The sequence below is a fragment of the Gymnoscopelus microlampas genome (genome assembly GCF_963454915.1).
Source record: "Gymnoscopelus microlampas genome assembly, chromosome: 6".
Lineage (NCBI taxonomy): Eukaryota > Metazoa > Chordata > Actinopteri > Myctophiformes > Myctophidae > Gymnoscopelus > Gymnoscopelus microlampas.
In genome coordinates, this window is record NC_139943.1 from 2,508,061 (window position 1) to 2,522,980 (window position 14,920).

The 14,920-nt window shown below is 42.2% G+C and overlaps 1 protein-coding gene across 1 annotated transcript in view; it reads right to left on the reverse strand.

Moving 5' to 3' along the window:
- The window catches only part of LOC311047739 (matrix metalloproteinase-15-like), a 40,205-nt gene extending 26,604 nt beyond the window's left edge, over positions 1 to 13,601 (reverse strand). The window contains exons 1-3 of the mRNA XM_084060568.1: positions 12,936 to 13,601; positions 3,231 to 3,379; positions 360 to 482 (exon numbers count right to left, since the gene is read on the reverse strand). Coding sequence (XP_083916694.1) covers positions 360 to 482; positions 3,231 to 3,379; positions 12,936 to 13,073 — 410 coding nt within the window. The 5' untranslated portion in view covers positions 13,074 to 13,601. The remainder of the gene's footprint in view (positions 1 to 359; positions 483 to 3,230; positions 3,380 to 12,935) is intronic.
- Positions 13,602 to 14,920: the final 1,319 nt, after the last annotated feature.

Here is a 14,920-nt window from a genome sequence, read left to right on the forward strand (position 1 = left end):
CCTCTTTGCCAAAAATAGCAGATCTACAAGCCCAGTGGTTATGGTAAAAAGAAAAATCATATCACATAAAGAATTGGCGGACCCCCTGTAGTAACTCTGAGGACCCCCTAGGGGTCCCGGACCCCCTGTTGAAGAACCCTGCTGTAAACTGGGGGAAAAAAAGTTTTTTTTCAAAAGGGCACTGCTGGTCAAGAGGGCAAAGGGCAGGTGCTCTAGCACCACCTAGAGTCTATCTGTGCACGTCCCTGCTCGCTGTTGTGGTGGAAATGTCCAAAACTTTTACATTTTGAATTCCGGACTTCAACTTGTAACAGAGTACTTACACATTGCAGTATTGATTTAGAGTCCCATCGTCCTACCTGTATGTCAGCTGGTCTTTGTCCCACTGCTGTCCAGTGAGCGCGTAGCGTCTCTTCCTGGCGCCGCCGTCCGTCTCGTCCGCCTTCTTGTCAGGCAGGCCACAGCGAGGCCGGCGCATAGCCCTACACACACACACAGACACACACACACACGTCACTTTTTCACTGGTATCAGTCAGAGCATGTGAGCGGAGCGGAGCGACGCGATTTTGACGTGAGCGCGGAGCTGGTTTATAAAAAGGTTGGAGCGCCACTCAGAGCGAGGACCGCCTCCCGCTCCAAGCCGCCCTCGCGGGGGCCGCGCACCGAATGTTTGAGCATGCCCGGTCGCACGGACTCAGAGACACACAGACATCCAGCAGTGCACAGCGCACCGAGATGTCATTAGAATTTCTACTTTCTTTTTCTTTTCTTTTTTTTTTACTGTTGAGCGACCCGGTTTGAGCGGAGCGTGGAGCGAGAGGTGCGCAAATCAACGTGAGCGAGGAGCGACGGGGAGCGGAGCGCGGGGGGAGTCGACGTGAGCGAATAGCGAGCGTGAAACCAGCCCCCTGGAGCGCCGAGCGGCATTTCCACCCGCTCCGCTCACGTGCTCTGGTATCAGTTGAAGGAAAGACAGGGCGTCTAATGCTTCATTTATGCTCCGTCCCAGGACGGTGACTTGTGCCGAAAATAGCTGACATAGTAACATGGGAACATTGTTTACTCTGTCACTACAACATGGACGGCCCTGGGGGGGGCGGATGGATCTTGCAAGTTAGATCCAACTTAAAGTACAACAACACCCTGACACCCCACTGATGAGAAAAGCTGCTCATCTTTGTTCAAAAATTAAAAGACACTAAAAGACCTCGACCGCAAAGTGAGAAACGTTGGTAAAAATGTTCAGGCACACCTGATAGTAATAATGTTCAGGCACACCTGATAGTAATAATGTTCAGGCACAGCTGATAGTAATAATGTTCAGGCACACCTGATAGTAATAATGTTCAGGCACACCTGATAGTAATAATGTTCAGGCACACCTGATAGTAATAATGTTCAGGCACACCTGATAGTAATAATGTTCAGGCACACCTGATAGTAATAATGTTCAGGCACACCTGATAGTAATAATGTTCAGGCACAGCCGTTTACAAAGCAAATACCAGCAGGAGGGTTTTTTTGTACAATTATTCACGTGCCATGTTATGAAATAATGATCAGCCCCATTGTGTAGGTCTACTGTCCACTGAGGTTCTGACACAGGAATGCTTAACACCAGTGAAATGAAGAGATATTTCCACACCAAACATCCAGATCACACTGATAAACCAGTGGAGTTTGTTTTTCCAAAGTAAAGAGGCAGAACTGCGGTGCCAACGTGGGGGGTCAGACCGTCGGACTACTGGAGCTGCAGGATTTCCGGACTACAGCCATCTCTGGATCATGGAACTTCTTTTCAGCTCCCGGAAGTTAGCGGTAAACACTGGCACACTGGAGGTTCGGCGGAACGTACCGTATCCGGTGCACTTTTATCCACATAGGCAAACATTTGTCAAAAATGGGCGAACGTTCTGCGAAAATAGCAGATCTACAAGCTCACAATGGATTTGGTATAGAGGGAAAAGAGGGCACCTTTAAAGCAATTGACAGCAGTAGATCTGCTATTTTCAAACTAGAATATAGGTCATGGATTTATGAAAAAGATTAAATATGGAGATACAAGGTCTCTGTCTGACAGCGACAACAATACATACGTACAATCTAACTTGTACTTTCTTCATAAGGTTGGCATTCATGCTGTTTATGGCCAGAGGTGGTTGTTTCATGCGTCATGCATTATAAAAGCTTATTACACGGCTTGGTTGAATGCTCGATTCTGATTGGTCAGTCATCGGTCATTATTTCTGGATAATGACCGATGATAATGACCGATGAGACCGACGAGGAAACTGTGTAATCAGAGACTCAGAGCACCTGCTTGTGCCAACCTGCGCTGCTTGGTTTTATGCTTTATCTAACATGACAGCCATGTAAACAAACAAACAATGTCATTTACAACTAAACGTTGCTCTCAAGAATGTTTTTGAAAACATTTGAAGTGAGAAATAGACGATGCAATAACCGAGAAGTCATTCTATTTGATCCACTACACTTCCTTGTTTATCGTGGCACAACAACGGGGGAATACCAAAACGCTCGCCCCAAAACACAGTCGCCCCGGGGCAAATCCGGCGGTATTTCAGGCAAATCGGCAGTAAATAGAATGGGGGGCGAGTGTGTTTTGGGGCGAGTTTTTTTCCATTTCGCCATTTGTTTTTGCGAGGCGAACTTGTCCGCCCAGCCCAATATGGAATACTTTCATTGCCGTAAGCAAGGAAATACTTTGTTTTGTTGTTACTTTTGGGTAAATGTATTTATGTATTTATTAAGTAGCCGTGTAATAAGCGGCTGCGCCTCGGTGGTTAATCGCCCTGTCGGGCTTTAAATTTCAATAATGACTACCTCCCCATGCATTATCCCTTGCATCATCTCTGAACGGTCTACTTTTGAGAGAGACAGACAGATACAGACAAACCCTGGGTCCATTTGGTTTCATTTTACACTCTCAAGAGTAAAATTATTATTAAACATCTGCGTTACTTAATTAAAGAATTGTTATTTTGATCAACGTTTGCCTGTTATTTCTCCTATGGCACCACATCAGTACAGCATGGATGGAATTGTGGACAAAATCGTATCCAACAACAACAAAAGTCTTGGGTCTGAGAGTCTAAATCTCATCGTGGCTCAATTGCTGAATAAATAATGGACCTTGATATGAAGAAAAAAAGAGGTTGAAAACCACTGGTCTAGCTTATACAGTACGGTACGTGAATCCATCTTTACCTGAGAGTATCAGCGTTCATCTCCCCAGTCACCTCCAGGCCGTAGAAACGCTGCATGTCAGCGACGGCTTTGGACAGGATCTGAGCAGACTGCATGGTGGACATCTGTCTGCTGGCCTGGGACAGGTAGCCGAACTGACGCAGCCAAGACTGAGGACAGAGCAGCACAAACACAATGTGTTGTCCATGAGGACAGAGCAGCAGAAACACAATGTGTTGTCTATATGAGGACAGAGCAGCAGAAACACAATGTGTTGTCTATGAGGACAGAGCAGCAGAAACACAATGTGTTGTCCATGAGGACAGAGCAGCAGAAACACAATGTGTTGTCTATGAGGACAGAGCAGCACAAACACAATGTGTTGTTTATGACGGTGTGACAGAAACGCAGACGCTAGGTTTAACCCATTAAGACCTGAGGCGATTCTTAAAAAAAATCTAAATCTCAACAGTTTTTTGAAAAGAATCTGGAAAATATTTTTTCAAGATTTTTCAAAAATAGCAGATCTACAAGCTCGTAGCGCGGCACTCGGTGCCGCGCTATGAGCTTGTAGATCTGCTATTTTTGAATAGCCCAAAGAAATCTTAAAATGAGACGCAGATGTGTCCCTGGTCTTAATGGGTTAAAGTGGTTATAAAATAATAGCTCTAATGTGGATATCAGCCAGTGGTGGAAAAGGACTCAAATGTTTTACTTAAGTAAAAGTATCAATACTGTATTGGTATCAAAATGTACTTAAAAGTACCAAAAGTAAAAGTACTAAAATGTTTGAAAATAGCAGATCGACGTGTTGTGAGCTTGTAGATCGGCTATTTTCAAATAGCCTACGGTAGTTATAAAATAGGCCTAAAGTGGTTAATGTGTGTTTTATAATGTAATATATTTATATCTGCAAAGTAACTAGTAAAGTTAAAGTTTTCAAATAATTGTAGTGGAGTAAAAGTACAATATTTGCCTCTGAGATGTTAGTGGAGTAAAAGTAAAAGTATAGACAATTGGTAATACTCCAGTAAAGTAAAAGTACCTCAAAGTTGGTGAAATGTATATGTTCCCATGCACGCTTCATAGTTTTGTAGAATTCCATGAGAAGAGAGAGGATTGATTGACTGAATACTATACAGTAATACAGTTTGCAAAATAGCACAGAGGTACAATTACAGAATCATGCTAAAAGGATAACTCAAAAAGTCCACTGTGGTCCTGTGTAGGACAGAGGTAGTAGAGTTTGAGGCAAAGGGAAAGAGATAGAAAACAAGTTAAATAAAAGACAAAGATATATTCATACAGATAGTATGTGTGATAGCCAGTGGTGGAAAAAGTACTCAAATGTTGTACTTAAGTAAAAAGTATCAATACTGCAATGTAGAAGTTCTCTGTAAAAAGTAAAAAGTCCGGAATTCAAAATTTACTTGAGTAAAAGTACAAAAGTATTGGTATCAAAATGTAGTCAAAGTACCAAAAGTAAAAGTACTAAAATGTTAGAAAATAGCCGATCTACAAGCTCGCAACGCGTCGCATCGCGACGCGTTGCGAGCTTGTAGATCGGCTATTTTCTAATATCCTATGTATAAACAGCCTGATCGCCAGAGAATTAGTATACATTGCACGGATTTGTGCACGTCATTCCGTGCATAGTCGCCTAGAAACCCCCAAATTCCATGCATATGTACGGGGAGTCCCACGGTGGGCGTAACCAGTCGCAACCCGGAAAAACCAGGAAGTAGAGCAGTCCCCACAACAAAATGTACGATTCTGTGCCTATCGGTACGTAACTCAAACGGCGCTGAGTAGGCTCAAGGGAATGTCTCAATGTTCAGGACGGCAACTCGCTCGCTTTAGCTCGCTCGGTGGTCCTTCACACGGCGACAATTCCCTTGAGACTGCGCGGCTCCGAAATGGTTTAGTCACAATGGGGGAGATGCGAGGCGGCTATGCACGGAATTTGTGGTTTTCCAGTAGTCTATGCACGGATTTTGAGAAACGTTGAAAAACGTTCAATGAGAACGTTTCCTCTGGCGATCGGGTTGGTATAAAATACGGTTAAAAAGTGGTTAATGTATGTTTTATAGTGTAATATAGTACAGTACTTGAGTAAATGTACTTAGTTACTTTACACCACTGGTGATAGATCGTATATACAGCAGGTGTGTGGTGTGCGTGTTATTGTAAAAACATTATAGCATCATATAATGCAGATATGCATGTTATTTAGAAACATTAGCATTGCATGCATGGAACCCTTGTGTGTGTACTGTGTGTGTGTGTGTGTGTGTGTGTGTGTGTGTGTGTGTGTGTGTGTGTGTGTGTGTGTGTGTGTGTGTGTGTGTGTGTGTGTACTATGTGTGTGGTATATGTGTGAGTGTGTGTGTGTGTGTGTGTGTGTGTGTGTGTGTGTGTGTGTGTGTGTGTGTGTGTGTGTGTGTGTGTGTGTGTGTGTGTGTGTGTGTGTGTGTGTGTGTGTGTGTGTGTGTGTGTGTGTGTGTGTGTGTGTGTGTGTGTGTGTGTGTGTGTGTGTGTGTGCATAACAGCCACGGTGAAATATAAGTCAAGTAAGGGATGATTGAGGGTCAATGGCTGTCTGGTGGCCAGGAGAGGAGAAAGAACATCTGAGGGCGTAAAGGAGGGAGTTAAAAAGAAGAGAAGAGAAAGAGAGAGAGATACAGGCCAGCTGGCTTCCATTAACGTTACAGCATTCTTGTGCTCAGCTGGACCTCTGCTCGCAGCCAGCTGAGATATTAAACCAAAGAGACCAGAGAGAGAGAGAGAGAGAGAGAGAGAGAGAGAGAGAGAGAGAGAGAGAGAGAGAGAGAGAGAGAGAGAGAGAGAGAGACATGTCAGCTTTGTTAGCCTGAAAATGGCTTCTTTTGAGCAAAGCACCGCCGTCCTCAAACAATGGAGCATAACAATAACGTTGCTGTCTGGCAGAAACCTCTCCATGTTCTAAAGTTCTAATATTCTCGTGTTTCTTCGCAAATTAACGGGATATGAACTGGTCTCATCTTATAAATACCTGGGCATTTGGCTAGATTCCAAGCTCTCATTTAAGATTCATGTGGAGAACCTAACCAAAAAACTAAGAGGGCAGATTGGTTTCCTCTACAGAAACAGGTCCTGTTTTTCTCTTTCCAGCAGAAAAACTGTTGTTCAATCTGTCATAATGTCTGTGTTTGACTATGGTGATGTGCTGTACATGCACGCTTCAATCTCTACACTTAAGCCTCTTGAAGCTGTCTACCACAGTGCCCTACGTTTTATCACTGGTGATGACTATCACACCCATCACTGTATTCTATATGATAAAGTGGGTTGGTCATCTCTCGCAGTACGCAGAGAGCAACATTGTATTCTTTTTATTTATAAGGCCTTGTGTGGCAAGCTTCCTCTATACATACCTTCGCTCTTAGAACCAAAGGTTTCTTTTGCATGTTCTCCCCGTGTCTCCTAGGGTAGTTAATACCCTCACAAAAACATGTAGTAATCCTGGTCGCTATACCGCCTCCCCCATGACAGCCGGGGCGCCTGATGGAGGGGAAGGGAACTGATTGGAATAACGTGTTCCTTCCACGCGCTACGTCCTACCGGGGAAACTCCCCCCTGTCAGGTGACAAGAAGGTCAGTTGGCTCTCATGCATTGAAGGAAGCATGAGCTCGGCCCTGGCCTCCCTGGCTGTGGGGGACTGGTGTAGGGCTGGTGTAGCGCCCAGGATCACTTAGGAAATTGGCACCGGGTGAAAAAAAATGGGTTACAAAAATCGCGGGATAAAAATTATATAAAAAAAAAAAAGAACCAAAGGTTTCTGAACACTCAACACGTTCACAAACACACATTAGATATACCAGTCCACGTAAGAGAAGCGAACAAGGAAAGACTGCTTTCATGTATTATGCTCCACACAAATGGAACAAACTTCAGGACTCTCTGAAACTGGAGAGATTGGTCTCAATAGAGACATTTAGGGTGCTTCTCGAGGACACATTTCATAGTGTCTGCACCTGTTTCATGTAACACTGTTTGTTTGCATCTGTGATGATTGTAATATGATTCAAATGTTTGCTGTTGTTTTTCATTATGTATGTATTTTATATGTGTTATATGCTGTTATCAGGGCGTCCCTGAAAAAGAGAGCTTGCTCTCAGTGGGCTCCCCTGAATTAAATAAAGGAAAGAAATATTTCACCCCCAAAATGACCCCATGGAGACTTGAATTCATGGATATTTTTTTAGTTTTGGTCTCATTCCTAAGAAGACAATAAATTGATGACCGGCAGCGGGTCCGGCAGGAGACACAAAGAGACTCCTTTGTGTCTCCTACCGGAACCGCTGCCTACCCATCCGCTGGTCATCAAACCATTGGCTAGATAGAAGGAAAAAAAATGTTTTGGGTGAACTATCCCTTTAACGCCCTACTTGATCACGCCACAGCGTCACACAAAAGCATCAAAAAGTAGCAGATCTACAAGCTCGAAACGCGTCTCGAAGCGACGACGCTTTTTGAGCTTGTAGATCTGCTATTTTTGAATGTCCAATCCTGAAAAGTAACCGTTTTGCAGGGGATAGGAGAATGGAAGAGCATGTAGTATGAAAGCTACATTATTTGTTTGTACAGTGTAATTCACATGTTGATAAAATATAGTCTAGTGCCTTTGGTTCTCAAAGTGGGGTCCGGGGACCCCCAGGGGTCCTTGAGGGAGTTCCAGGGGGTCCCCAGCAAAATGGTGGATAGGTAGGAAGGAACCAAATGGACCCTTATGAGTCTGTAACTCAGAGAGTGTACAAATGGAGCCAAATGGACCCTAACGGGTCCATTTGGCTCCATTTGTACACTCTCAGAGTTAAATTAGCATTGATTTTACAATATGAATTGGGGTCCCAGAGGTTTAAAATGACATGGGGGTCCGTAGTCTAATGAATGCATTTCAAACTGGGGGAAGAATCACTAGAGCTAGAGCCGTGAATATTATTCTTTTATGGGGGCTCCTGGCATATCTTTTCAAATGGGGGTCCGCGGGCTAATAAGTGTCAATTTGGGGGTCCTTGACATGAAAAAGTTTCATGTTTTTCTGCCCCAGAGCAGAAAAACAGCCATAAAACAGTGCTGCTGCTGCTGCTGCTGCTGCCCTGCAAGAGTTCTCAGCAGAGGAATACAAACACAGACCATGTGCACAGTTTGCATTGATCCATGCATGCATGCATCAATGCCAGTGTGCTCCCCCACGGCCTGGCCTGGTCAGAGGACATAATATATTACTGTATGTATGCATACAGATCACACACACTAGAACAGAGGTTCTCACTTTTTTTTTGACTCAGGGCACCCCCCTAAATACATGTTTCATCCACAGCACCCTGAATGACAATGGGCCCGATTCACTAAGCTGTTTACACTCATATTTTTGAGTGCAAACAGCTTTATATGGTCTTAAATGGGGGGGGGGTGGGGGGGCGTGAAGCAATGCAAATAATCTTCCATATGAACGTGCCTCTGACCTTCTGGCAAAAATGAAGAACAACTGTGATTGGCACATATCAGGGATGTACACACCCCGCTGTGAATTGCAGGTAGAGTTGATTTTGACAGCATGTTTTGATTTAGTTTTAGTCATAGTCTTTTGAATAGAATTCCATGTAGTTTTAGTCATATTTTAGTCATCTGACTTTTTTTAATTATAGACGACTAAATCTATAGTTGATTTAGTCGACTAAAATGTATTTTGGCGGGGCGTGATGGCGTCGTAATGCCTGATTTATACCGTACTCATTGCCGAGAATAGCCGATCTGCAAGCTCACGCAGATCGGCTATTTTCGGGCCTTGACACCCGCAACCAAACATAAAATGACATGTCTTTTAGTTCTACTGGATCTCCTCTCCTCTAGATCCCTCACTAACATTTTAGTCTAGTTTTTATTTGTTGACGAAATTGTCAAGATATTTAGTCTTAGTTTCAGTCATCATAGCTTCGTTTTTTTTGTAGTTTTTTTTTAGTTTTCGTCAGTGAAAAAAGGTAGTTGACCAACATTTTTCGTCATAGTTTAAGTCGACAAAATCAACACTGATTGCACGTCGGGTTTTGCATAGAGAAAATACACTCTCCTTTAGACATTTTATTAACACCCATATTTACACTGATATTTACGACCAGCTAAGTGAATCGGGCCCTTGTACGTAAATATGTAAATCTTTCCCCCTAAGTTACAGTATTGTGTCACGAGGAAAACTTGAGAGAATGTCCGTTTCCATTAGGACAGATTGAAAACAACTTTATACTTGACGTTTAACCGCGTCATCCCTATTCTGGGGGGAGCATTCACCAAAAATAGCAGATCTACAAGCTCACGATTGTGACCCACTTTGAGAAACCCTGCACTAGAGACAGTCAATCAGAGTAATCGATTTAGTTGATTATAAAATAAATCAATTTGTTTATATAAAAAAGCTTCCGGAGAACTTGATACAGAATACAGTAATCCTTAGGAAAATAATCATATAATCTATAATTGCAGCCCTAGTGCGTGTGCTCACGCACGAACAAGCACGCACGCACACACGCTCACACACACACACACACACACACACACGCACACAAACGCCCACACACACCTCTGCAAAATGTGATTTTCAAATTGTAAAGCAAGCCTCAACAAATCCTGTCAGGACATAATTCAAGATCCCAAGCCAAACGTGCTGCATGCCTGAACAAGAAACTCATATTGTAGACAAAGCTTAAGGGTACAAATAAGTTATTACCCCCCCCCCCGCACGCACGCACGCGCACACACACACACACACACACACACACACACACACACACACACACACACACACACACACACACACACACACACACACACACACACACACACACACACACACACACACACACACACACACACACACACACACAGTCTGCAGCAGCTCAGGAACTCCCACATTCTCAACAGATTTGTACTTTGGACAACCTTAAGGAAAGATTGATTCATTTCTAGACAGTTATCATCATTCTTCACTTTGAAGAGGCCACTGGTGGAAGAGGAAGTACTCATATTGTTTTCTTTTACTTAACTAAAAGTATCAATACCATAATGTAGAAATACAAGTAAAAGTCCTTTATTCAAACTTTCACTTGAGTAAAAGTACAAAAGTATTGGCATCAAAATACACTTGAAGTACCGATCGTAAATGTACTCATTATGCAGAATGTCGCATTTCACAAAACGTTTCGAAAGCAGCCAATCTACGCACGTTGCAGGCATTGTGAACGTGTTTATCGGCTATTTTTGAATGAACTGTATACAATAGAGCTTGATTGGTTAATGTATGTTTTGTAATGATCTAAATCTGCAAAGTAACTAAAGTTGGCAAATAATTGTAGTGGAGTAAAAAGTACAATATTTGCCTCTGAGATGAAGGCTAATGGAAGTAGAAGTATAAATTATTGGAAAATGGGAATACTCAAGCAAAGTAAAAAAGTATACTTCAAAATTGTATTACAAGAACACTATTTGAGTAAATATACTTAGTTACTTTGCACCACTGGTAGAGGCAGTATTTGTACCATGCAATGGTCTAGGTCAGTGTTCTCAACCAGTGGTCCGGGGACCACCAGTGGTCCTTGAGGGGGTTCCAGGTGGTCCCCAGCTAAATGATGGCGAGTTGGAAACCAAATGGACTCTTATAGATCTTTAACTCTTGAGTGTAAAATGAAACCAAATGGACCCTTATAGATCTTTAACTCTTGAGAGTGTAAAATGAAACCAAATGGACCCTTACAGATCTTTAACTCTTGAGAGTGTAAAATGAAACCAAATGGACCCTTATAGATCTTTAACTCTTGAGAGTGTAAAATGAAACCAAATGGACCCTTACGGGTCCATTTGGTTTCATTTTACGCTCTCAAGAGTTAAATTATTGTTAAACATCTGCATCACTTAATTAAAGAATTGTTATTTTTGATCAACATTTGCCTTTTATCTCTCCTATTGTACCACATCAATACAGCATGGATGGAATTGTGGACAAAATCGTATCCAACGATAACAACGATAAGTCTTTAGTTGGGTCTGAGAGTCTACATCTCATCAGACAGTGGTCAGTGGCTCAAATGCCAAATAAATAATGGACCTTGATATGAAAAAGGTTGAAAACCACTGGTCTAGGTGCGGTGCGGTGCGTGTGTGTGTGTGTGTGTGTGTGTGTGTGTGTGTGTGTGTGTGTGTGTGTGTGTGTGTGTGTGTGTGTGTGTGTGTGTGTGTGTGTGTGTGTGTGTGTGTGTGTGTGTGTGTGTGTGTGTGTGTGTGTGTGTGTGTGTGTGTGTGTGTAACATGCAGCATGTGTGTGCCACATGGGCATATCTGAGCTCATTCATGTGCCCTCAGTAAGAAGGTCAAGAGGTCCAAAAAACATTCACATAAAACAACAGACCACCTGTTGGATTTGACAACAACAATATGAAGACGCTGAGTGACGTAGTTCACTGATTATCGACCGTTCTAAATCTGCATTAAAGCCATGGACCTGTGTATTTGTTTTGTTGTCTGTTATTATTTTCTTTGTGAGTGTTGTTTGTTTTTTGTTTTGTTTTGTTTGGATGTTGTTTATATCTTACTCTCACTGTTTGGAGATACTCTGTTTATTTGCTTATTTGCTTCAGTAATTGTCTGTACTACCTATGAGTATGTAAAATAACAAAAACGAATAAACAAAACGTAAAAAAAAAAAAAAAGCCATGGACCCCCGATTTGATACTGGACCTGTGAGGGTTCATTTGGTTCTATGTTGTACTCTCTCTGAGTTACAGACCCCTGAGGGTCCATTTGGTTCCATTTTGTACTCTCTCTCTGAGTTACAGACCCCTGAGGGTCCATTTGGTTCCATTTTGTACTCTCTCTCTGAGTTACAGACCCCTGAGGGTCCATTTGGTTCCCAACTAATTCATTTAGCTGAGGACCCCCTGGAACCCCTTCAAGGACCCCTGGGGCCCCCAGACCCCACATTGAGAACCAGTGACTTATTTACCACCAATAATAATAGAGGCTTTTAAGAGAATGTGGATTTTACAGCAAAGCTATTATTTCCTAAAACTGGCAAGTCTTACAGTTTCTTACAGGCTGTTGGGAAAGTTAAAAGTTATATTACAACACTTAAGTACATTTGTTTTGTATCTGTATCCTACTTGCATTGCAAAGCATTGATATAAAAAAAAAGGAAAGTGTAGTTTGTAATTTGTACTTTTATCCACTTACGTGTTTTTAAAAGCAAGCACTTTAACTCAAGTGTAAATTTGACAGAACAACTTTGACTTAACATACTGTAGTTAAGTCATATTTGAACAGGAACATACTTCGACTCAAGTAGCCTACTGGAGTTGAGTATTTTTGTTTGTCCGAAAGGGTCCATTAGTGGTTCCGAAAGGGTCCATGTATGTAAATCTACAAGCTCACTGCTATTTTTTAAATTATCTCATACATTTTACACATTTTTGAAAACTTGTGAAATGGGACATTCTGCAGAATGAGTACTTTTGGTACTTTAAGTACATTTAGATGCCAATACCTTTGTACTTTTACTCAAGTAAATTCTGAACACCGAACTTTGTAAAAGACAGATTTCAATAATAGGGGGTATTGATACTTTTCCTTAAGTAAAACATTTGAGTACCTGTTCCACCACTACATGTATGTGGGGATGGATACCCACCCATACATACCTCAGCATTGAGGCTGTCCTCCACATCAGCCTCCACTGTGTTCATGCACAGGATCAAAGCCCAGGTGATGATGATGCTGTGTCTGATCCACCAGGATCCACAGGATCCCTGCTGTGGTGATGATGATGATGGAGCCATCTTCTTCTAAACAGCAGAGACAGATAGATCACCCTTCCTCCTCCTCCTCCTCCTCCTCTTCTTCTTCACAGATAGGACAGATGTTGCTCCAACAACCAGATGAACTTCAGAGCTGTGGAGAGATCACTGAGTTGCGTCAAGACGCACCGAGGATCTTCAGCATCTTTGTATCAAACTGTGTCAAACCGATGTCCCCTGCGACCCGACTCCTGATAAGCGGTTGAAGATGGATGTACCTTTTTTTTTGCGAACTGTTAATACAGTATAAGTATTAAGTATAAGTATAGTATAAGTATAAGTATTCAATCAATCAAACACGGAGAGAGATCCAGGATAGAGCTGTCTCTGACATGCTCAGCTGCTTCTTTCAAACTACTGTCTGTGGTCTATGTTTGTGAGCCATTGTTTGGGTCAGTGAGCCGTTCATTTACATCCAGAATAATAACAGGTCTGATCGGTTATTATGGACTCCATAATAAGTCCATAAAGTTAGTGCTGGTTTTAGTCTAAAAGGATTGTGGAGGATCAGTGCAGTAAGTTGTGAGTCCAGCACCAGTCTGATCAGACTGACTGACTGACTGGCTGGCTGACTGTGGGAGCAGTGTTGCCAGGTCTGCTTATTATAATTCCCCCGAAGATTGTATTTGAAAATAGCAGATCCACAAGCTCACAACGCGTCGCATGCGCGACGCGTTGTGAGCTTGTAGATCGGCTATTTTCAAATAACTGACGTATATGTTTTAAAGTGCTCATGTGGCCCATAGGCGCTTCTTTTGGGCTTGATTTCCTAGACCTGGTTGATTGTTTCTCTCACGGAATCTGGCAACACTGTGTTGGAGTGGGAGGAGCATGGCTCTGGTCCAGAGCGTTACTGAGTTCTCTCTGTTAGGAGCGGCGCTATTTCCATGGACTGACAATTCCACTACTGCGCGAGGTCTCCAACTTTAGTCAAAATAAACTAAAATGTTTCGCTATTCACCGAACAAAAGGCAGTTTTGTGTTGTTGAATGTCTATTCTCTGGGGTGGGAAGCCTCTCAGGACCCCACCTTCTCTGTTTAATACACTTTTTGGGCAGAAAACAAAACAAAAATATTGACTCCACTGCGCCCTCTACAGATCTTGTCAATGGCAATTTAAATGGACCAACCCTGTAGAGGGCGCAGTGGAATAAATAAAATAATTTCCATCTGGCGGACATATTTTATTTTCTGTCCAAAAAGTGTATTTTACAGAGGAGGTAGGGTCCTGAAAGGCGTCCCACCCCGGAGAATAGACTTTCAACAACACAAAAAGGCCTTTGGTTTTGGTGAATAGCGAAATAGTTTTGTTTATTTTTACTAAGGTTGGAGACCTCGCACGGTAGTGGAATTCTCGGTCTAAGACTCGGCCAGCGCCAGCAGAGAGAGGGAGGAGTGGTGGTGAAGAAGATATGTTTTACTTGAGTATAAAACTACAAAAGTATTGGCATCAAAATATACTTAAAGTACCAAAAGTAAAAGTAGTAAAATGTTTGAAAATAGCAGATCTACAAGCTCACGAGTTGTGAGCATATATAGGCTATTTTCAAATAGCCTAGGTATAAAAGTGGTTGATGTTTTATAATGTAATAATTTATATCTGCAAAGTAACATTTTCAAATAATTATTGTTTTTATTTATTTGAGTTATTGCCTCTGATGCAGTGGAGTAGAAGTTAAAGTTCTGACAATTGGAAATACTCCCATACAGTAAAAAACTACCACTGCCACTGGTCAAAATAACGTTTTATTCAATAAATTAGTTCCGGATTGAAGCTTTAATAGACCCACAACAACAGTCTAAGTGCGTCATTTAACTTAACGTCCTGC